Source organism: Halichoerus grypus, chromosome 6, assembly GCF_964656455.1.
Source record: "Halichoerus grypus chromosome 6, mHalGry1.hap1.1, whole genome shotgun sequence".
Lineage (NCBI taxonomy): Eukaryota > Metazoa > Chordata > Mammalia > Carnivora > Phocidae > Halichoerus > Halichoerus grypus.
In genome coordinates this window covers 7,398,043-7,418,797 of record NC_135717.1, presented here as the reverse complement: position 1 = coordinate 7,418,797, position 20,755 = coordinate 7,398,043, and the positions used below count along the sequence as shown (strand labels likewise).

At 58.3% G+C, this 20,755-nt stretch overlaps 1 protein-coding gene across 1 annotated transcript in view; it reads right to left on the bottom strand.

The window, feature by feature from the left end:
* ZAN (zonadhesin) overlaps positions 1-20,755 on the bottom strand; it is a 32,856-nt gene continuing 12,101 nt past the window's right edge. Inside the window, exons 15-47 of the mRNA XM_078074014.1 lie at positions 20,404-20,545; positions 20,106-20,222; positions 19,015-19,139; positions 18,610-18,755; positions 17,881-18,024; positions 17,381-17,488; positions 17,125-17,294; positions 16,268-16,470; positions 14,879-15,020; positions 14,356-14,603; positions 13,932-14,112; positions 13,525-13,636; positions 13,085-13,179; positions 12,372-12,548; positions 11,354-11,562; positions 10,953-11,097; positions 10,434-10,681; positions 10,164-10,328; positions 9,838-9,962; positions 9,197-9,492; positions 6,157-6,368; positions 5,509-5,650; positions 4,910-5,157; positions 4,327-4,456; positions 3,981-4,158; positions 3,472-3,681; positions 3,065-3,204; positions 2,408-2,607; positions 2,174-2,312; positions 1,734-1,874; positions 311-419; positions 175-218; positions 1-92 (exon numbers count right to left, since the gene is read on the bottom strand). Of these exons, the coding sequence (XP_077930140.1) occupies positions 52-92; positions 175-218; positions 311-419; positions 1,734-1,874; positions 2,174-2,312; positions 2,408-2,607; positions 3,065-3,204; positions 3,472-3,681; positions 3,981-4,158; positions 4,327-4,456; positions 4,910-5,157; positions 5,509-5,650; positions 6,157-6,368; positions 9,197-9,492; positions 9,838-9,962; positions 10,164-10,328; positions 10,434-10,681; positions 10,953-11,097; positions 11,354-11,562; positions 12,372-12,548; positions 13,085-13,179; positions 13,525-13,636; positions 13,932-14,112; positions 14,356-14,603; positions 14,879-15,020; positions 16,268-16,470; positions 17,125-17,294; positions 17,381-17,488; positions 17,881-18,024; positions 18,610-18,755; positions 19,015-19,139; positions 20,106-20,222; positions 20,404-20,545 (5,232 nt within the window). The 3' untranslated portion in view covers positions 1-51. The remainder of the gene's footprint in view (positions 93-174; positions 219-310; positions 420-1,733; positions 1,875-2,173; positions 2,313-2,407; positions 2,608-3,064; positions 3,205-3,471; positions 3,682-3,980; positions 4,159-4,326; positions 4,457-4,909; positions 5,158-5,508; positions 5,651-6,156; positions 6,369-9,196; positions 9,493-9,837; positions 9,963-10,163; positions 10,329-10,433; positions 10,682-10,952; positions 11,098-11,353; positions 11,563-12,371; positions 12,549-13,084; positions 13,180-13,524; positions 13,637-13,931; positions 14,113-14,355; positions 14,604-14,878; positions 15,021-16,267; positions 16,471-17,124; positions 17,295-17,380; positions 17,489-17,880; positions 18,025-18,609; positions 18,756-19,014; positions 19,140-20,105; positions 20,223-20,403; positions 20,546-20,755) is intronic.

Below are 20,755 nucleotides of genomic sequence, written 5' to 3'. Positions count from 1 at the left end.
TTCACATTTCAAAAGTAAATTTTATTTTCTCTCTCCTTTTTTGAGGACAACTCAAAACTGAGGGACTTGAAGGGCATGCTCCGGAACAAAATCTGAGGAGTAAGCGAGAAAACCTGTATCAGAGGCGGACTCAGCTCCCGGTCGCCAAGGTTCTGGGGTGGGAATGGTTCTCACCAGCGTCTGCCAGCCTGTCTCTGTTCTGGCTCTGCATTTTCTCCCTGGGGGTTGTGGGGAACAGAGGAGGGTAGGTGCCCGCTCCCCTGCTGACTCATCCCCACCACCCCTGCTCTTCCCCTTTCCCAGAACTCACCTCCTCCTCCTCCTCCTCTTCCTGGAAACACATTCTCTGGTCACTGTGGGCACTAGGACCAGCACAAGCACGAGCATCCCCAACAGGACGGCCACAAAGTTGGATGCTTCTGGGGTGCAGGGGACAGAACGTAGGGACACAGGTCAGGAAGGCATGGGGGGAGGAGACACTCCCTTTGGATCCTAAACTGCCACCCAGAAAGGACAGCGTCCCTTAACTCGCTGGGTGTGGCTAGGCCTCCCTCCAGAAGGCTGTTGCTGCAGGGCCTTGGCACTATACCCCTAGGATCCCTTTGAGTTTCTGGACACACAACTCCCATCAGCCTCGTTAAGGGGGATGTTCATCCCGCTGCTCCCCTAGAGTACCATCTAGGGGGTACCATCTTGGCCAGTGCGTCTCAAAGAGCAGCCTTGGAATCACTTCCCTCAGTCACCTGGGAGCTTGGTAAAAATGCAGATGTCTGGGCCTACTCCAGACCTACCTAATCCAAATCTCGGGGCGGGTTGGGGGGGGTCCTGAAGCGAACAGGTTGAAAAAGCCACCCCTTCCCCACCCTGGCCCGATCTGAGGGGAGATAAAGTTGGTGAGAACTACTGGCCCAGAGGCTCAAGGGAAGTCTAGTTTGGGATGGGGAGAGGTACTGGAGAGGCTCAGGAGGGACACAAGATGGGCAAATAAGAGCGGGGTGAGGCAAGACCAGAGAAAGGAGCGAGGCTTCAGAGAGAGGATCCCAGACTATGGCCAGTTCCCCCCATGGAGGGCTTGGTTTTCCACAGTTTCAGCCACCCACAGTCACGCGGTCCAAAAGCAGATGGTCCTCCTTCTGACGTAGCATCAGAAGATCAATAGCAGCCTAAGGCGACCTCACACGGCCTACGTCATTCCCCTCACCTCATCCCCTCACTTAGGCACCTTATCATTGCCCAGCATCACAAGAAGGGTGAGTACAGTACACCCCGACAGTTTGAGAGACAAACCACGGTCACATAACTTTGACTACAGTATATTGTTATAATTGTTCTATTTTGTTGTCGTTAATCTCTTACTGGGCCTAATTTACGAATAAAACCTCATCATTAGTGCGTACATGTAGGAAGAAACACAGGGGTCGGTACTGTCTATGGTCCCAGGCATCCCCTTGGATGGGGGTCTCGGACCACAGATTAGCGGGGGCCACTGCATGTCGGTAGGGGATGGGCACAGGGACTCAGATTCTTTGAGAGCCCTCGTTCTGCTAATCTCTAGGGCTCATATTAGATCATTATGTTTTATAGAATACACATTATATTAATAATATGCTATCTGTTGGAGATCTGTATCAGATATCTATTAAACAATAATATTATATCTATGGAATAATACTAGAGCCGCTGGCGGCAGGGAAGGGGCTGCGAGGATACAGGGCCTGCGGTGGAGTTCTCACCGGCCTTTCCAGGGGGTGGCACATCGCGAGGCTCCGTGCAGAGCTGTCCCCCGTAACCAAGCTCGCACTCACAGGTGAAGTGGGTTCCCTGCTCCCGGCACCGCCCATCATTCTGACAGGGGTTCTGCAGACATGGGCTTTCTGTGAGGATAAATGGGGTTTGGAAAGTTCTAGGAGGATACCCGCAGCCAGGGAGAGGGGAGGTCATAGAGAGCTAACGCCAGGAAACTGGCTAACGCTCAGCACTGGGCCTGGCAGAGAGCAACTGTTCAGTCCCTCGGCCCCTCCCGAGAAAGGAGGAAAGAGCGGGATGAAGCGGCCCGACTTGTGACGGCGAGCGGGAGGGTCTCAGGCACAGGACCGGGAGGGATGATCCTCCATCCAGCACCCCCACCCCACATACGGGGGCAGCTTGAAGCCCCGGGGAGGTCTAGGCTCACCTCGGAAGCAGCCACGAGTGAGGTTCCCCAGGGTGCAGATCTCCCCAGCACGGCAGCTGAGGGGCTCACACATCAGCACCCCTGAGCGGGCACAGGTGCAGCGCTGGGAGCAGTCCTCAGTCACAAAGCTGTCACCCCGCTGGAGAGGGGAGAAGGGCCGGGAGGAGGCGGTCTGGCTTTCCCCCCTCCTCGGGCTCTCCTGCCCCCGCAGGGCCTCCCCCTCCCAGCGCGGACCTGGTAGTAGACGCCGTGGTTGGTGCAGCCACAGTGGGCCAGGGGGAGGCTCCGGGCCCCACTGTAGACGTAGCCCGGGAGGCTGGCACAGCCCTCCACGCAGGGGCCCTCGCAGTCCCTAGGGGCCGTCGGGTGGGCACAGGAGGCCGGGCAGGGTGTCATGCAGCTCTGGTAGACGGTGTTGGCCGGACACGCCAAGGCTGACGGGAAAGTCGGAGTGAGCGTGAGCGGGTGGCCGGGCGGGGGCGGGGCCAGCAGGTATGGGGACCGTGGGGCTGGCAGCTGGTGGGGGAACAAGGTCACCCACCAGAACACAGAGCTTGGAATAGGCCCCGGAGGCCGGAAGAGTGGGCCGGCCTCGGGTGCCTTCTGGTCTGACATTAAAGCGTGCTAAGGAAGCGGAGGAGAAGGCTGGGCACTGACTGGCAAGAAGGAGAAGGAGCGGGATGGGCTGACAGGGGTGCGGTGCGGCTTGCTGGGCGGGGCAGAGAGGGAGGCTGGCTGGGGAGCACGCTGACGCCGGGCGTCGGGGAGTCGAGGAGTCAAGGGCAAGTCGGGAAGCCCAAGGCGGGCAAGGGTGGGGGCTCAGAGCCGAGCAGAGGGCAGAAATGGTCGAGCGGGTCGGGGAGCAGCTGCTGGGGAAGGTCAGAGCCTCACCACAGCGGGTGCGGTCCCGCCAGCTGGTCAGGGTGGCGCCCGCCTCCTGGCAGATGATGGCGTACCCGCTGAGGACCTGGCAGCGCAACTCCTCTCGTGCTCTGGGGCTGCGGGCGGCGCACAGATCCAGCACACAGTGCCTGGGGGCAGCAGGGCGGTCAGGGGGCCGTCAGAGGTGGGGAGGCAAGGAGACCCAGCCCTGCAGAAGAGGACCTGGAAGCCCCAGCCCAAAGACATCAGGCAGGGTGTGCGTGCGTGTGTATGAGTGTGAGCACGTGGAGGGCGGGGTATCACAAGGAACTGAAGCCACAAAGAGGAAGAAGTGAGCCATACAGAGCTCGGATCCCAGAACTGGCAGCAGGACCCGGGGGAAGGCCACTCCCGGGGGGCCTGGACCCTGGACTCACTCCTGGAAGGGCTCCGGGGCTACGGTCTGGTGACAGGCGGCAAAGGGGCCCTGGGGGTCCACCAGCACCCCGCACACCGGGGTGCTGTGGATGAGCTCCAGCTGCTCTGGGCTGCATTCCGACACAGGGAAGCCTGACTCCTCCTCCTCCTCCTCCTCCTCCTCTTCCTCCTCCTCCTCCTCTTCCTCCTCCTCCTCCTCTTGTATGGCCCTGGGGCGGAGAGCAAGAGGGGGCCAGGTGAGGCCCCTGAGGATCATGACCTTGGGAAGAACTGGGGAGTAGGGGTGGGGAGGCACGCGGCACCGCCTGGGACCCGGAGGGCCGGTGCCCCTGCAGTCGGTCTGAGAGGCAATGGCAGGATGAGAAGATCAGACAGATCTGTCTGGGCTCTCGCCCTCGGGAGTCCTTCTCTGCTGAGGGTACGGGGTGAGCGGGCGTGGACAGAGACCGGGCTGCTACTCGCCTCCCCAGGGGCCAGGCCTCCCTGCTCCGAGCCCCAGCCCTCTCACCTTGAGAAGCGGGCGAGGTCACCTGCCTTGATCTTCTGTACCTCCCAGCTGTTGCCGAAGCCCACGAGGTTCTGGGTGACGGTGCCGTTGGGCAGCATAAAGTCATTCCTCTTGTTCCCGTCAAAATTCCCGCACAGGCCGCGCACGAGCCCCTTATACTGGTTGGGCAGCGTGATCACTGCAGGAGGAAGGGGTGCCCAGAAGTGAGGCTCCCCACCTCCTCTCCACCCCTCCTGGCTGCTCCCCTGGCGCTCGGGGCCCTGGACCCACTCGGGGCTCCTCACCGTGCCTGGCCCCCTGGCCCAGAAATGCCCCCTCTGCTCTCCCCTCCCCCAATCTCAGGTACCTGCGTTTTTGCCTCCATCGAAGGTGACAACCATCTCGAAGTCAGTGATCAGATACAGGCGATGACCCCGCAGGGCAACCTGCAGACGGTCGCTGGGCTTGTAGGGGATGCCCATCCTCTGGTTGTTGACCTGGAGAAGGCAGGCAGGAGCCGCAGAGAGTCCGGGTCGACCTGACCCTCCGCTGCCTCTGCGCACGGCCCGGTGTCTGGGTGCCGTCACTCCATGGAACAAGGTACCCCCGTAGGCTTTGCTGCCCCGCGTGGCAAAGGCCTCCCCGAGGTTTACACCCTTTGCAGCCATAGCCTCTTCCTTGCAAAACACTTGACAGAGAGGACGCCCCCCATACTACTCAGCCCGGCTCCCCCTTTGCACCCTATGTTCTCTCCCTCCCTCTCTCTCCCTGTCTCTCTCCAACCTTTTGCTCCATCCAACCGCTCTCCGCTGCCTCTCCCCACGACGTGAGTGTGGCACCGATTCTGACCTCGATGACCTCGATGACGAGGCAGCCTGGGCCAGGAACTTCCCGGCCTCACCTGTGTTCAGTGGCCTCCCCAGCCCCTCCTGGCCTGGCCTGGCTCTTACCACCAGCTCCAGATGAGCCTTGAGCTGGACTGTGTAGCCGTAGATGATCACGATGATCTCGTGCAGGTAGATGGGGCTCCAGGACGAATACACTTTGTTGCGCCCCTCCACGGCCAGAGGCACCACCCCAGCCGGGAGCACCCCAATGGTCTTTATCAGAGTGTAGGTCATGCGGCCCCGGAAGAGGTAGCTGAGGCCATCAAATGTACGGTAATGGGGGTCCCCGTAAATGGAGCATTGTTCGGACTCTGCCAAGAAGGGCCGACCCTGAGAAGGGACCCTGCCCGGATATAACAACCCCCCCGAATCCCTCTATGGCCCTGATGTCTCTGGTCACCCTCTCTCTTAGCCCTGGGCTCCCTGGCTCCTTGATCTTCAACCTTCTCTCTTTCCCAGCCCCAATTACAAACCTGGTTCTATCCCCTCTTTCTGCACTTAAGAGAGTGAGTCCCAGACTCGGCCACAGAGCTGGTGAGAGCCCGAATGAGGCCCCAGGCCCACCCCGCGCCCGAGCTGGGGCCCCTTCCATCTCCAGACCTGCCCAGCCTGAGCCCCTCTTGTCCCGCCTCTTCCTCTGCCTCCCTGATGCGCCCTCTTACTGTTAATTTCGCAGCCGCCAGTGCCCCCGGGCTGGGGCTCGCAGTGGGAGCCAGGGGGGCACCTGAAGGGCTGGCAGTGAACAGTTCCCGCGGTGCAGGCACAGCTCCTCCTGCAGCGAATGGAGATCCAGGTCTTACCGTCCTAGAGAAGCCACGGCGAGAACCAGGGAGTGAGGAGGGAAAGGCCAGTTCCTCTTCCTCCCGCCCGGTCAGCCTAGGCCCACGGTCTGAAAGGCTTCGTTGGCCCAGGCCGGAGGCAGTTACGGGACACCTGCGCCCTGATGTCCCTGTACCACCTCCTAGAGGCATCGCGTTTGGTGTCTTACATACGTTGTTCAGGAAGTACCCATCTTACAGATGACAAAACTGAGGTAACAGACTCGGGAGTGGTACCCACAGGATTCGAGCCAAGGCCACGCTCCTTCCACTATGCCATGCCCCATCCCAGTTATGTGGATCCCTCAGGAAACCCCAAACCACCACGCACCCCCAGCCCAGGCCTGGCCAGACAGCACCCCGCCCGGTCCCCAGCCTGCAACCCCCAGGGCCAGCCACAGAGACACGGGTGCCCCAGGCTGACAGAGCCACAGGGAAGGAGAAAACGCCAACCTCGAGGTGTCCCCACCCCTATTTCCTGTCCCCACTCACGGGGAAGGAGCTGCCGTAGTCGTCCGTGCAACCACACTGAGTCCTGGGCACGCACAGTTGCCCACTGAGCATGTAGCCGGGCCGACAAAGGCAGCCCTCCTTGCAGGTGGAGGGGACTTTGGGGCCACTGCACCGGCCCGTCAGGTCCAAGCAGGAAGGTGGGCAGGAAGGAAGGCAGGTTGAGTAGCTGCTGTGGGCAGGACATTCCCGAGCTGGGGGAGGAGGGGGGAAACGTTTACTGAGCGTGGGCTCCGGGCCAGGCCCCAAGGAAAGAAAGGAGTAAGAATGGCCATCCCAGTCCAGTGTGGGAGACCGAGGTCAGCCAGCAGCCAGAGCACCCTCGATATGTATGGTCAGTGAGTGTGGGACAGGCATGCGCGGGTGACAGGCTCACAAAGCAGGGCTGCTGGAGGAGTTCAATGAAACCCTTTAAGCGAAGTACCTGTGATCACATGGAAATGCTCACGGATAGCAAGAGTCTGCAACATAAAGAAGTCAGTTGTCCCTTAGTTAGCGTATTCGTTTCAGATGATCCCAATAAAATACACCGGCAGGATTTTGTTTGGGTTTTTAGTAGGGCGAGAAAATATTAAAGTGGAGAGGAAGATATGAACAAACCAGAAAAGCCAGGAAAATGCTAAAAAAAAAAAAAAAAAGAAAGAAAGAAAAGAAAAGAGCAGTGAGTAGTGAATAGTGAATGTCCCTACCAGACATGAAACTCTCAACAATCACAACACTGGGTTACTGGTAAGTGAAGACAGATGGAGCAACGGAGGGGAGAGGAAGCCCACACAGGGACCCAAATACGGATGGGAACTCAGTATAGGATAAATCATGGCATCTCGGTCAGTGGGAGAAGAGACTGGTCATTTAAGACACCCAGGTGTCTGCCAGGAGGGGTGCCTGGTTGGCTCAGTCGTTGGGTGTCTGCCTTCGGCTCAGGTCATGATCCCAGGGTCCTGGGATCTAGCCCCATATCGGGCTCCCCGCTCAGTGGGAAGCCTGCTTCTCCCTCTCCCACTCCCCCTGCTTGTGTTCCCTCTCTCGCTGTCTCTCTGTCAAATAAATAAATAAAATCTTTATTTATTTATTTATTTTTTAATATTTTATTTATTTATTTAATTGACAGAGAGAGAGAGAGACAGCGTGAGGGGGAACACAAGCAGGGGGAGTGGGAGAGGGAGAAGCAGGCCTCCGGCCGAGCAGGGAGCCCGATATGGGGCTCGATCCCAGGACCCTGGGATCATGAACTGAGCCGAAGGCAGCCGCCTAACCAACTGAGCCACCCAGGCGCCCCTAAATAAAATCTTTAAAAAAAGAATCTATCGCTATCTGCGATAGATAAAGGACCTCCATAAGATAGTTTGATAATTCCAACCAGCCGGTGGAAAAAATGGTGAAGGGGAACAGAGATAGAGCCCACGGCAAAGGAGATCGGACAACTCCCAAACATATGAAAGAATGCATCACCTCACTCATAACAGGAAAAATGCAAATTAAGACTCTTTGTACTTTTCACATATCTGATTGGCAAAAATCCGAAGGTGTGACAATGCTCTGTGTGGGCGAGGCTGTGGGGAATCAGGCACTCTCTCGCGTACTTCTGTGGCAAGCCCCCTATGGAAAGCCAACTGGCAACATTGCTCAGAAGAACGAATGCACACCGTCCTCATCCAGGAATTTATCCTACAGACAGACGTGTGCATACGAAATCATAACTGTGGAAGGCTATCCACTGCAGCACTGTTTGCAATAACAATTGGAAACAACTAGAAAGCTCACCAAAGGAGACTAGTTAAATTATGACAAATGAGGGACACCTGGCAGGCTCAGTCGGGGGAGCATGTGACTCTTGGTCTCCGGGTTCTAAGTTCGAGCCCCATGATACGTGTAGAGATAACTTAAAAATAAAATCTTTAGGGCGCCTGGGTGGCTCAGTCGTTAAGCGTCTGCCTTTGGCTCAGGTCATGATCTCGGGGTCCTGGGATCGAGCCCCACGTCGGGCTCCCTGTTCAGCGGGAAAAGCCTGCTTCTCCCTCTCCCACTGCCCCTGCTTGTGTTCCCTCTCTCGCTGTGTCTCTCTCTGTGAAATAAATAAAATCTTTAAAAAACAAAACAAAATAAAAAAGTTCCTGAACCGTGTGAATGCATCACACACTAAAAACACGTTAACCACTGTCTTAAAGTTTAAAAGGTTCTGGAATTACATAACGTGTTGGTTGCAGAACCTTGTAAAGATCCTACAAAACAGTGAATTGTATATACTTTTAAAGTGGTGAATATCATGGTATGTGAATTCTAATTTGAAAAAAAAATGTTTTGGGGCGCCTGGGTGGCTCAGTCGTTAAGCGTCTGCCTTCGGCTCAGGCCATGATCCCAGAGTCCTGGGATCGAGCCCCGCATCGGGCTCCCTGCTCGGCGGGAAGCCTGCTTCTCCCTCTCCCACTCCCCCTGCTTGTGTTCCCTCTCTCGCTGTGTCTCTCTCTGTCAAACAAATAAAATCTTTAAAAAAAAAAAAAGAAAAAAAAATGTTTTAAGAGCTACAGAAGGACGCCCAGGTGTCTGCCAGGAGACGAGAAGAAAGAACTTTCCAAGTGCAGGGAGCAGCATGGATAGAGGCAGGGAGGGGTGTGGAAAAGCAAGGCCTGTGTGTGCGTGGGGGGGAACGGGGTAATCTGGTGCAGGGGGTGGGCAGGCACACAGGGAAAGGGTCGAGAGAGGACAGGCCAGGACAGCCGGCAGGGTCTCAGCTGTCTCCGAAAGGAGCTTGGACTTAACCTTGCAGGCAGGAGCCATGCAGGGGAGTAACTGTCACATTTCCTTTGGGAAAACGGCGCTGGTGAAGAAGCGGATGAGAAGCCGTCTGTGCTGTCCCGGGGGAAGGGGCACTGGCTGACAGCGTACTGTGAACGAGCCACGTCAGAACAACGAGGCCAGGCATAGGTCAGGAACAAGGGGAAAGGAGGACAGGGAGCTTTAAGGGGTACGGAGACAGAAACGAGGTGCGGGAGGGCCTGCGGTGACCGTAGGGGACACTCACGGCAGAAGCTGCTGTTTCTCCAGATCGGGGGCTTGAGCCCCTGGGCCCGGCAGGCGGCCCCGAAGCTTTCCAAAGATTCACAGAGGGCGCGGTTCAGGCCTCCAGACTGACAGAGGTTGTTGGTGCAGCTGAGCAGGAAGGGCCTGAGGACCATGTGGCTGGCACACTTAGCCCAGGCTGGAGCCTGAAAGGCCGTCTGGCACCGTTCCTGGGCTCTGGCTAGGTCAGCCTTCCTGCAGTTTTTATTCGGCTTCTCCTGCGTTTCTGTTTGGACCTTCTGGTCATCTGGTCGGCATCTGCAGGAGAAAAGGATCATCAGAGGGACGGCCACTGCCCCCACCTATGAAAATGACTTGGCACTCCCAAGTGACTCAGAAGACCGCCCCCCCCCAGGCTTGTCTTCACCAGGTAGCTGGTCTGAGACCTGGCCACGTTCCCTGCAGCCTCAGTCCCCTCCCACGTTTTGAAGCCAAAAAAGGGAAGACTTTCATGTTTCCCCAGGTAGGTTCCCGGGACCCAGAGGCCATCCTCTGTCAAGGTACACACATACAGGAACGCTCTGGTCCTCCTATCCCCTGCCATATAGTCTGGGATCCCAACTCGCGTTCCTATGAAGATGTAGAGGCTTTGGGGACAATTACTTTGGGTCATTCGCCCTATCTTGCCAACTGTCCACCAATTCAGTGTCATTCTGGGCTAGTTCATCACTGGGCATCATGAGCTCATCCTCTTCCTCATCATTGAAGTTCCCACACAAGCCGCAGACCTGGGGGGGCAGGTGAAGGGGCTCTCAGCGGCGGGGGGCAGGCAGAAGAGTCTTTCTCCTGGGTGCCCGCATTTTCACTCCTAAGAAAAAGGCGCCCTCCCAGCCCTCCTCCTTTCCGGGGAATGACCACTTGGGTCTGGAGAGGGCTCAGCGCCCTCTGGAGGCGGACTCCCCTGGAGAAGAGCTAGGGGTTTCCCCCACCTTTTGGTAATAGGCTGTAGGGAGCTGGACCTCTAAGAAGCCCTTGCCGTCAAACTTGACCTGCAGCCCGATGTTAACATTGAGTACGGTGTAGATGCCGCTGGTTATGATTCTGACCCCCCGGATCTGGGTGGTCGAGGGAAGAGTGACCCGTGTGCCGTTGATCTACAGAGGCGGGCAGGGCAGGTGAGTGGGAATAAGGACCGGAGCCCCCTCCCCAGAGCGGGGCTGGGGTCCTCCCTTCCCCACCCACGCCGCCGCCCAGCTCACCAGCACGTGGTGGTCCTTTCCCAAGGTGACCCGGGTGTCCGAGATGTCGATATTGACCCGGCGGAGGTAGAAAGCAGTGGAGCGGCCTCTCGGCTTCCCGTGCTTGCCACTGATCTTGAAGAAAGGCAGGTCCATGGTGGAGTGGCACACTTTCACCAGGACATAAGTGCAGGTGTCCCGGACGGTATGGCGAGTGCCATCGAACGTCACGTATGGGGAGCGGTCCGAGGTACGGCACACTCCCATGCCTGGCAGAGAGGCAAGCGTGGCTGAAGAGCTGTCCGGCCCCCACCAGGATGAGGCTTGGAGGCCGAGTGGGGATTATTGTCCCGTCAAAGCTCATGGCCGGGAGAACCACGAGGGAACCCGAGGAGGAGCCCTTCTTGATGGCACGGGGGTCATCGTTCCGCACCAGAAGCTCTTCGGGACAGCATGGAGGGGGGCCGGAGCGCTACAGGTGGCGGGAGACCGGGAGGGGGAGTCGGGGAGAGCAGGCGCGGTGACTCAAGGGCCTCCTACCCGCTTGGCGGCAGCGCAGCAGGCCGTCCAGGGGCCAGCACAGCCGGCCCGGCTTGCAGGTGCTCTGGCGGCAGGAGACGTTGCTGCTCGCGGAACAGGTGCAGAGGCTGGAACACGTGTTGTCTGTGTACCAGCTCTCCCCGACCTGTGGGACGGGGGCATCAGCAGAGCCAACGGCAGTTTGGAAGCCGGAGATGGACGGAACCCCCACCACCAGCGCCCCCGCCCCCGGGCTCGCTGCCCTTGACTCCTTGTCTCCATCCCCAGCCTTCCTCAACCTTTTGGCTTCTGGACTGGCTGCTCAGTCCCCTACACGGGCCTCCCCGCCTCCCCCACTACCCCTTCACAGGCTCTGAGCCCTCCTGCCCTCAGACATGGGGCGCTGCGGTCTAGCCCCTCACCGGGTGGTAGGAACCGTCCTGGTGGGTACAGCCACACTGGCTGAAGGGCACACAGGAGGTTCCGCTCAGGATGTGGCCCTTCTGGCACTCACAGCCTTCCGTGCAGGGCAGCCCTGCTGGGCAGTCTTTTGGGGTGTTCAGGCTGAGGCAGGTGAGCGGGCAGGGGTCGGCACAGGGGCTGTAGCTGCTGCCAGGGGGGCACTTCAGAGCTAAGAAGAAACCAGGGTGAGGAAGAGCAGTGATTTCCAGCTCCCGGACCTCGGGGCATCGAGAGTTCCCGAGAATGTTCATCAGAGGAATGGATACACAAAACGAGGCCCATGCATACAGTGGAATAATTTTCAGCCTTAAAAAAAGATACTCTGGCCCACGCTCCAACATGGATGAACCTTGAAGACATGCTAGGTGAGACAAGCGGCTCACCAAAAGAGAAATACTCTATGATTTCTCTTATGTGAGGTCCCTGGAGTTGTCCAATTCATAGACACACAGCAGAACGGTGGTTGCCGGGGGCCGGGGAGGGGAGAACGGGGGGTTCGTGTTTCGTGGGTGCAGAGTTTCAGTTTGGAAGATGAAAAAGTTCTAGAAATGGGTAGTGGTCCCAGGTGAACAGCAGTGTGAACGTACTTTATACCGCAGAACTGGATACTTAAGAATCATTAAGATGGGAAATTTTGTGTTATGTATATTTTACCACAATTTAAAAAAAAAGAGTTTCTGGAAAAGAGAGTAAGAAAGGAAGGGAACAGCGCTAGCCTAGGTCAGACAGGAAGGAGGTAGAAACCAAATGGGGGTGGAATGTCTTGGCGAGGAGGGAGTCAGATGGAGGAGGCTCCCAGGGCTAGCAGACAAGTTGAGAAGGGGGGTTGGCTTTGGAGAGACTGGAAAGAGGGCAAGGGAGGAGGGTTCCCTGTGGGGCTGAGGGCCAGGCTGTGAAGGGAGAGCAGAGAAGGAGACTTGAAGGAGAGGAAGAGAGAGGGATCTGGCGGCTTTGGGAGCAAGTGGTTGGGTCACTCACGGCAGAAGCTGCTATTTCGCCAGGTGAGGGCCTGGCCGGCATGCGCGCACAGGGATGCATAGGCCTCCAGGGAGCGGCACAGGGTTAGGGAGTCACCCGTGGTCCCACATTGGCCATACACACAGCTGGCGAAGCTGGACTGGGGGGGCACCACCCCGTGGCACTGGGAGAAGGGTCCTGGAGGATGAAACAATGTACCGAGCGTCGGCTTGGAAAGGAAAAGAACCACCTGACTCCTTGGGGGTGAATTCAACATCCAATTCAGTCAAAACCCAGTAATTATTGGCGTGCTTGGGGGGCTCAGTCGGTTAAGCACTCGACTCTTGGTTTTAGCTCAGAGCATGATCTCAGGGTTGTGAGATCAAGCCCTGCGTCAGGCCCTGCACTCAGCGTGCAGAGTCTCCTTGAGATTCTCTCCCCTCCCTCTCTACCCCTCTGTTCCTCCCCTTGCTCGCACTCTCTCTCAAAATAAATAAATAAAAATTTAAAAAACCCGTAATTATTGAGAACCTACCGTCTGAAATGCAAAAAAAAAAAAAAAAGTGACTGATCCATCTGAGCTCCCGAGGTGAACACCACCTCTGCCTTCCCTTTGCTTGCCTTCCTCCTGACTTTCCCTCTATTTCGTGTCTCATCCTTCCTCCCTCCCTGAACAGTCCCCCTCCTCGACCTCCCACGGGTTGGGGGGGAAGCGGCTATCAAGGGATGCTTACCCCGAGGGTTCATTAAGATGTCACAATTCTTTTCCCAGTTGTTTGCCTCTTTGTTCTCCAGGCATCTGGAAGGCTTGCCACCCTCAACGAAGCAGCTAAACAAGGAGAGGGGAAGGGATAAGAATTTAGGATTGGAGGAAACTTCCCAAACACTGATGCAAGAGTGGAAAGGGAAAATGGGAGGGGGATAAGGACAGGAGAAGAGAACAAAGTGGTCTCTCAAGTAGGAAGGTCATTAGATGCAGCAGGAAGGAACAAGGTTAGCTCTCAGGATGGACTTCCCAAGAGGTCTCTCCAAAGACAGACTGGTAAGCACAGGAGGAAACAGGAGCAAAGGAGGTCCAGTCCAGGTTCGGAGAGATCAGGGATGCAGAGAGGAACCCCCCAGGCTGCCCACTGAGGCTCCTCCCCAGGTCCGGCTCCCCACATTCCCAGCTCACCCCGGTTCAGAGTACTCTGGTAACTTCCAGGCGGCCCCCAGGTGGACAGAGCTGGCCGCAGGCCTTTTGCTGGGGAGCAGACTATCATCCAGGCTATTGTTGTTGTAGTTGCCTGGAGGAGGGGCCAGTTAGAGGCCACGGAGGCTCCCTACCAGCAGACCCAGCCCGGGACCACCACCTGCCTCCCAGAAGAGTCAACGCTCACTCTTCACTCAACAGACCAAGGTCCCTCTCTTCTTTCTCTTCACCTTGGCTTCCCTTCACGCCTACCCTCATGCACAGCGCCCTCAAACAATGAACGGGCAGACAAGCACTTAGGACACCTAATTAAATGTATGGATGAGCAGGACCAGGACAGACTCCTGCCCGTTGTCCCCACTTTGCCCGCAGATGCTCAGGGAACTCACCACACAACCCGCAGAGCCGGCCGGCGTAGGAAGACGGCACTGTCACTTCGACCAGGTGGTTTCCATCATAGCGAACTTGAAGCCCGAAGTCCGTGTAGAGGAGAGTAAAGGTGCCACTGGGCCTTATGCTCACCCGGCCTTGTGCAGGCCACAGAGGCAGGGCCACCCGGCGGCCATTCAGCTACAGAAGCAGGGAGGACGCGGTAGGGAAAGGCGCTTGGGACAAGGACAACGGGGGGCCAGGACCAGGGAGCAGACAGGGATGGCCATGCGTCTCCGGAATCGGGGCTGGGTCTGCTGTGAGCTACCTCCAGGGGCTCTACAAGCCGGACAGGTGGGTCTGCCCCACCATGAGGACGGGGATAGAAGAACCGCTAAGCGGGCTGGGGGTGTGGGGCCCGGGGAGGTGGGCGGAGGCACGCACCATGACCTTGTGCCCTTTGATCAGTGAGATTCTCAGGTTGAAGACCTGCACGTTGACAGCTCTGACGTAAGAGGCCTCCAAGTTCCCACCGCGAAACTCATTGGTGGTGCTCACGATGAAGTAGTTCTCTAGGGACCTAGACTGGCAAGGTCGGGTCAGGATGTAGGTGCAGGTGCCCATGAAGTGGTGCAGGGCTCCGTCGAACGTCAGGTAGTGGGGGTCCCCTGAGACACTGCAGGTGGCGGTCCCTGGGGTGGAGGAGATGGAATTCAGAGACCCCCCCGCCCCGAACGCTGAGTTGCCATCCCAGCCAGTCCATGTTGCATTGGGACCCAAGGCTCCTCGTGGGGTTGGCTTGGCCTGGAAAAGTCAGGCACGGGGAATGCCCCAACCTCATCCGTGAAGAGGCTGCTCAGGCTTGGGCCAATGCCTTCCAGCCCCCAGTCAGGCCCCAGCTCTCTGGGGTGCCTGCTTTAGGGCAGCCCCCCCCCGCCCCCAGCTCACCTTCCACCTGGCTGCTCACCTTGGGCATGGCACCCATAGGTGCCATCCTGCTGACGACAGACCTCCTGGGCCTGGCACCTCCACTGCATGCAGTGAACTTTACCATTGCCCTCGCAGACACAGAGCTGTCTGCAGCCTGGCTTGAACCACTGCTCCCCTACCTGGGGGAAGGAAGGAAGGAAGGAAGGAAGGAAAGAAGGAAGGGAAAGAGGTCATTCCCAGGTCTGACTGCCGGCCCACGGCTACTCAGATCCCTGGTTTGCTCGCCAGGGAGCTGTTCCCATCATCCCGAAACTCCGGGCTTAGCTGCAAAAGCCTGGGATTCACCCTTATTCAGTCATTCACTTGTTTGCTCCTTTGCTATTTCAACAGATAGTTATCTCTCTGCACTAGACAGATGTTAGGGATTCAGGAATGAACTGGATGGACGATGTCCCTGCCCTAACAGCTCACGACCCAGTCGGGGGGATGGTGGGGGCAGTAAACAAGTAAACTCACAATGAATCATGGAACACTACATCAAAAACTAATGATGTAATATGTGGTGATTAACATAACAATAAAAAATTAAAAAAAAAATAAACAAGTAAACTAATAGATCGGGGCTCCCACACGATATGCACCCGAAGAAGACAATCAGGGGACCCAGCGAGAGTTTCCTGCCATCCACACAGACAATAAGCACTTGCTACGGAAGTTTAGAGGGAAGCCTTCTGACTCTGCTTATCGGGGAGGCTTCACGGAGGAGGTGGCTTGTGAACAGAGCCTCAGAGCAAGGTGAAGGACTCCGACAGGCACAGTGGCTGGGGGGCAGAGCAGAGACAAAGCGGCTGCAGAGAAGGTGACACTGACAGGAGAGCAAGGCAGGGATAGTGTTTGGTGGGCCAGCCCGGAGCGGGGCTGAGGGTTGTGACGGACACCATTCCCAGGGACAGGGTGAGGGACAGGCAAAGAAGGAAGAGAGAAGCACCGCAGACGAGGGTCTGGCTCCAAACGCTGCCTCTGAGGGAGTGTGCAGACAGGGGCCCAGGCTGGGGCCAAAGTCGTTCAGCAGAGAAAGGGGCCCGTGGCAGGGAGGACATGGTGTTTGGAAAGACGTCTGCGTTTGCTCAGATGACACAGAAGTGCCTGGGCCCTCAGAGGACGAGAAACTCCGGGAAAAATGATTCAGGGGCATGGAAGGGAGAGAGGCAGGGGTCTCAGCTCTGCCGGCAGGATGGGGAAAAGCTGCTAGGGCTCCATCCCAGAGCTGGAGAAAGAAATGGGGAAGCAGATCCGGGCCCGCACGTCCCTTCCCCCAGCCATCCACGCACCGCGTGGCTTCCCGGCCTTCTGTCCCGCGCACAGGCTCGCCCAGACTTCAGAACCGGAGGCGGCAGAGCGGAGCGACCCAGTCCCAGAGGCTCACCTTGAAGTAGCCCACCGTGGGGTCGAAGCACCCGCACTGGGACCGGGGGACACACTGGAGACCGCTGAGCACGAAGCCCGGGTTGCACTCACAGCCTTCCACGCATCGGTTCTGGCAGGACATCCCAGAGAAGCCGGGATGGCAGGTGGCTGGGCAGAGCCCGGCGCACAGAGTGTACCTGCTGTTGGGCGGGCAGCTCAGAGCTGGGGGAGGGAGAAGCAGACGTGAGAAGAGCAGAGGGCGGGACAGGGAAAGGGAATGAAGTCCGTTCGGAGGGCCCACAGCTAGAGGCTTCTGCCCAATCCCGAGAAGCAGAAGAGTGACCAGGAGAAGCGGGACCAAAGAGAGTGAGTGACCTGCGGGGAGCTACCAAGAGGCAGGTCCGAGGGCGCAGACAGATCCAAGCGTCTCAGCTGCTGTATAGGAACCCCCAAAGTGAGCAGTCAGGGTGATGGAGAGCAGGGGAGAACACCCATGGGGCCTGGATCAGGGCATGGCCTTGCCCTAAAGCAGGCTCCCCGGAGGCCGTGAGGGGGCTGTGAGGGGGCTGTGAGCCAGTCACCGTGCACCCACTCACGCTGGGAGTCTGTGTGTTCTGTGTGCGGAGGACGACCTGGGCATGCGTCTACACGGACATGCGTTGCTCCGCATAGCCTCAAGCGGCTGGGAGGGCTCCGAGTTTGCCAGGGACTGTGATTTTTCTCGGTGGAGGTTTCTGACTGCAGTTTTCCCTGTGCACGCGTGGAAGCAAAGGGGTTCCACCAGGGGTCCCCCCAGCCTGTGCGAACACTCGGATGCCCGCCCTCTGCTCGCATCTGCCTGTGAAGGAACGGGCCCCGCCGCTCGGCACAACTCACGGCAGAACTGGGGTCCCCTCCAGGGCTTCACCGCGTAGCCGGCATCCTGGCAGATCTCGGTCAAGGCTGCCATGTGAGCACACAGCACTGATTGAAGCCGCTGGAATTTACACATGTCAAACACGCAGTTCTTGAGGAACAGAGAGGCCTTGAGGTGAGGCAGACATGCCCTGAGGAGAGAGGCCAGGTCAGAGGGAACGACCCCAGGTGCCAAGGGACCCCCTCTCACAGCCCTACCGTCCGTCCCCCTTCATACTCGAAGGCTCCGTGGGTGTTCACGAGCCGCCCACAGAACTGTAGTGCCGACAGACTGTTCAGAAAGCCCCGGTTGCAAGACGGAGGATTTGCGGGGTTCTTCTGGCACCTAGAAGGGACCCACCCCACATGCCCTGGAGGCTCGCATCCCAGCCCGGCCCGGCCCCGGCCCGGCCCCAACCCCAGCAGCGTGGCTGCTCACGGCTGCCCCTAGTGGACAGCATCTGAACGCCGAGCCCGAAAGGAGGCAGGAAGACCTGGGGCTGAGCCAGCGGGGGAGGCTGCTCAGCGTCCCCCGAGCGCGGCAGAGGTGGGGGCGAGCGTGGTGGCCACAAGCTCGTGAACTTGGCCGCAATGGGAGCAGGGAGAAGAACGACAGATGTGGGGGGGGGTTGCAAGCAGGAGAGGAGAAAGAAGAAAAGGGGTGATGCCGGTCGGAGTGCGTGCTTCTCAGAAGGGCGAAGGAGCAGAGGGCCGCGGCGGGGGTGGGGGTGTCCTCACTCCTTGTCCTCGTCCTCCGCTGTCTGCCAACTTTTGCCCAGCTCCTCCTCGTCCTGCGCCGGGCTGCCGTCCGGCTTCTGGTTGTCGTTGCTGCCGTCCCCGTCGTAGTTGCCACAGAAGCCACAGAGTTTTCTAGAGTAGGTGCTGGGGCCATGGGGAGGGGCGGGTGGTGTTAGCGGAGAGAAGGGGCTCCAGTCGCCCGAGGGACCAGGGCAGAGAAGGGCAGAGCGGAGGATTAACAGGTGCAGACGGGGAGCCAGGGGGCGTGCCAGGAGCCAACTGCACAAGGACCTCCCACCCCTCACCCCGGAGCCATCCTTACTGCTCCCTTCCACTCACACCCCATTTCCCCACATTCCCGTTTTTTTCCTTGCGTTTGCCATTCACCACCTGCAAAGGCATTCTTTCCCTGGTTGGTTCCTCTGGGGAACCACTCTGTCTGGAAGACTGGGGTCAAGGGACCACTCTTCAGAAAGCTCCCAAGGCCCATTATCGACTCCTTCTAGCACATTCTCAAAGCATTGTGTGTATATCCTGCTATTATCACACTGCCCTGAAGCCATGTCCCCCCGTCTCCCCATCCGGAGGGAGGTCAGCCACTGGAGGTACTTCCTACACCTGGATTAAGAGTTAGTGCCTGCGAAGGAAGGGGCGGGGGAGGGGAGGGTGCTGGGAGACGGAGGGAGGGGCAGAGCAGGGAGACGCGGCAGCCGCCTGTGCACCCCTCACCTGGGCACACTCATATACAGCTGCTGGTCACCATCCCATCTCACCCGCAAACCAAACACCGTCTGCAGCTCCACGAATCGCCCACTGGAAGCCAGGAAAATGCCTTTCGAAGGTATGGCAGGGAGGGTGACTTGCTGACCCCCAACCTGGAAGGTGGGTCAAGGGAGAAGACGGAGACACAGATGGGGGGGTCAAGGAGAACCCCCCACCCCAGCAGACTCCCACGTCCACGCTGGAAGGCACGACAGCCCTCCACAGCAATCCTTGGTAACACACGGAATGCTCTGGAAGCTGTCCCTGAGAAGGTCAGAGGCTGCAGGCTCAGGCCAGGACCTGGCAGCCCACAGGACAAGCCACAGCCAGGCCTGGAGGCCCCGGCACGACTAAAGAGGAAAGGACACTCACCAGCACACGCCTGCCCCCGAGCAGCGTGATGGTGACCTTGGGTAGCGTCACGTAGATTTTGCTCAGGCTGGAGATGCTTTCCTGTCCTCGGCCCTCATTCTTCGCCGCCACCCTGAAGAATGGCTCTGGGTGGGGAGAGGGGTGAAGAGCACCCAGGGGCTCATTCAACAAGCATTTCTTTCTTTCTTATTTTTTTTTTTTTTTTTTAAAGATTTTATTTATTTATTTGAGAGAGAGAGAATGAGAGAGAGAGAGCACATGAGAGCGGGGAGGGTCAGAGGGAGAAGCAGACTCCCTGCCGAGCAGGGAGCCCGATGCGGGACTCGATCCAGGGACTCCAGGATCATGACCTGAGCCGAAGGCAGTCGCTTAACCAACTGAGCCACCCAGGCGCCCTCTTTCTTTCTTATTTTAAAGATTTTATTTATCCATCTGAGAGAGAGAGCGCACATGTGTGAGCACTGGGGGTGAGCAGAGGCAGAGGGAGAAGCAGACTACCAGCTGAGCACGGAGCCTGATGCAGGACTCGATCCCAGGACCCCGGGATCAAGACCCGAGCCCAAGGCAGACGCTTAACCGACTGAGCCACCCAGGCGCCCCTCAACAAGCATTTCTGAGCGTCCACTGAGGGTGGCGCCCACCCGTGGCGCTGCAGGGATAAAGACCTCCCCAGGCCCTGGCTCTGCAGTTTGAGAGGGGAGGGGGGACCCAGATGTGACTGCCGGAGCGCCTGTAACTCTGTTGAGACTCTGTCTCCCCTAAGGGACTGGGACATCCTCCAGGGCAAGGCGTTTGTAATAGTTCTCTCCTCCCACTACGGCCATTATTCCAGGCGGCCCCTCGCTGAACACGGGCCCAGGAAACGGCTGATAAAGGGAAATGTCTTACAGTGCATTCTCCCCGGCAGTCTGGTCCTGCGGAAGTCCTGCTTCTGGGGTGGACGTGTCAACCCTTACTCTACAGAAGGCCTTGTTCCCACCTTGCGTCTCCCGCATCTGCCCCCGCCCCCGGCCCTTTCCTGCCTCCCACTGTGCTTCCCCGGCAGCTGTTCTGACCTTAGACCCCTGGCCCAGACATCTCCAGGGCCCTACCTGTCGAGTTGCCACAGGGTTGGGCCAAGATGTAGGTGCATTTGCCCATGAAGTTGAAATGCCTCCCATCAAAGGTGATTTGATGAGGGTCTCCATAGACGACGCAGGTGGCACCGCCTGCCGAGGGGAGGGGGTGGGGAGCACGTGAAGTGGCAGGCTAGGCCCCACAGCCACCTCACCCACCCACCCACCCGGTGGCACGCCCCAGTTCCTCTGGTCAAGGGAGGGATTGGGACGCTGGCGTCATACCCACTCGGACAGGCTGGCGGGCGGGGGTAGCATGACGGGAGGGTCTCACCGTAGGGCTGGCATCCGTACTGGCCGTTCTTCAGCTGGCACACCGTGTGAGTCCCGCACTGGAAGATCTGACACTCCATCCGACTGCCAGGCTTGCAGCGGCAACGTTCTGTGCAGTTGGCACTGAACCACTCCGCCCCAGGCTGGGAGCAGGGGATCCAGAGTCACAACGCTCTAGCTCCTGGGGCCCTGCTCCCTTCCCCACCACACCTTGCAGACCTAACCTTGCTCATACTCTTCCTCTTCCCACATTCTACCAGATATTCCTGTCTACCATGGGACATTGGCACACGCTGCTCTCTCACCCCGGAATGCCCTTCTGTTCCTTTCCAAATCATTCTTATGCAACCAGC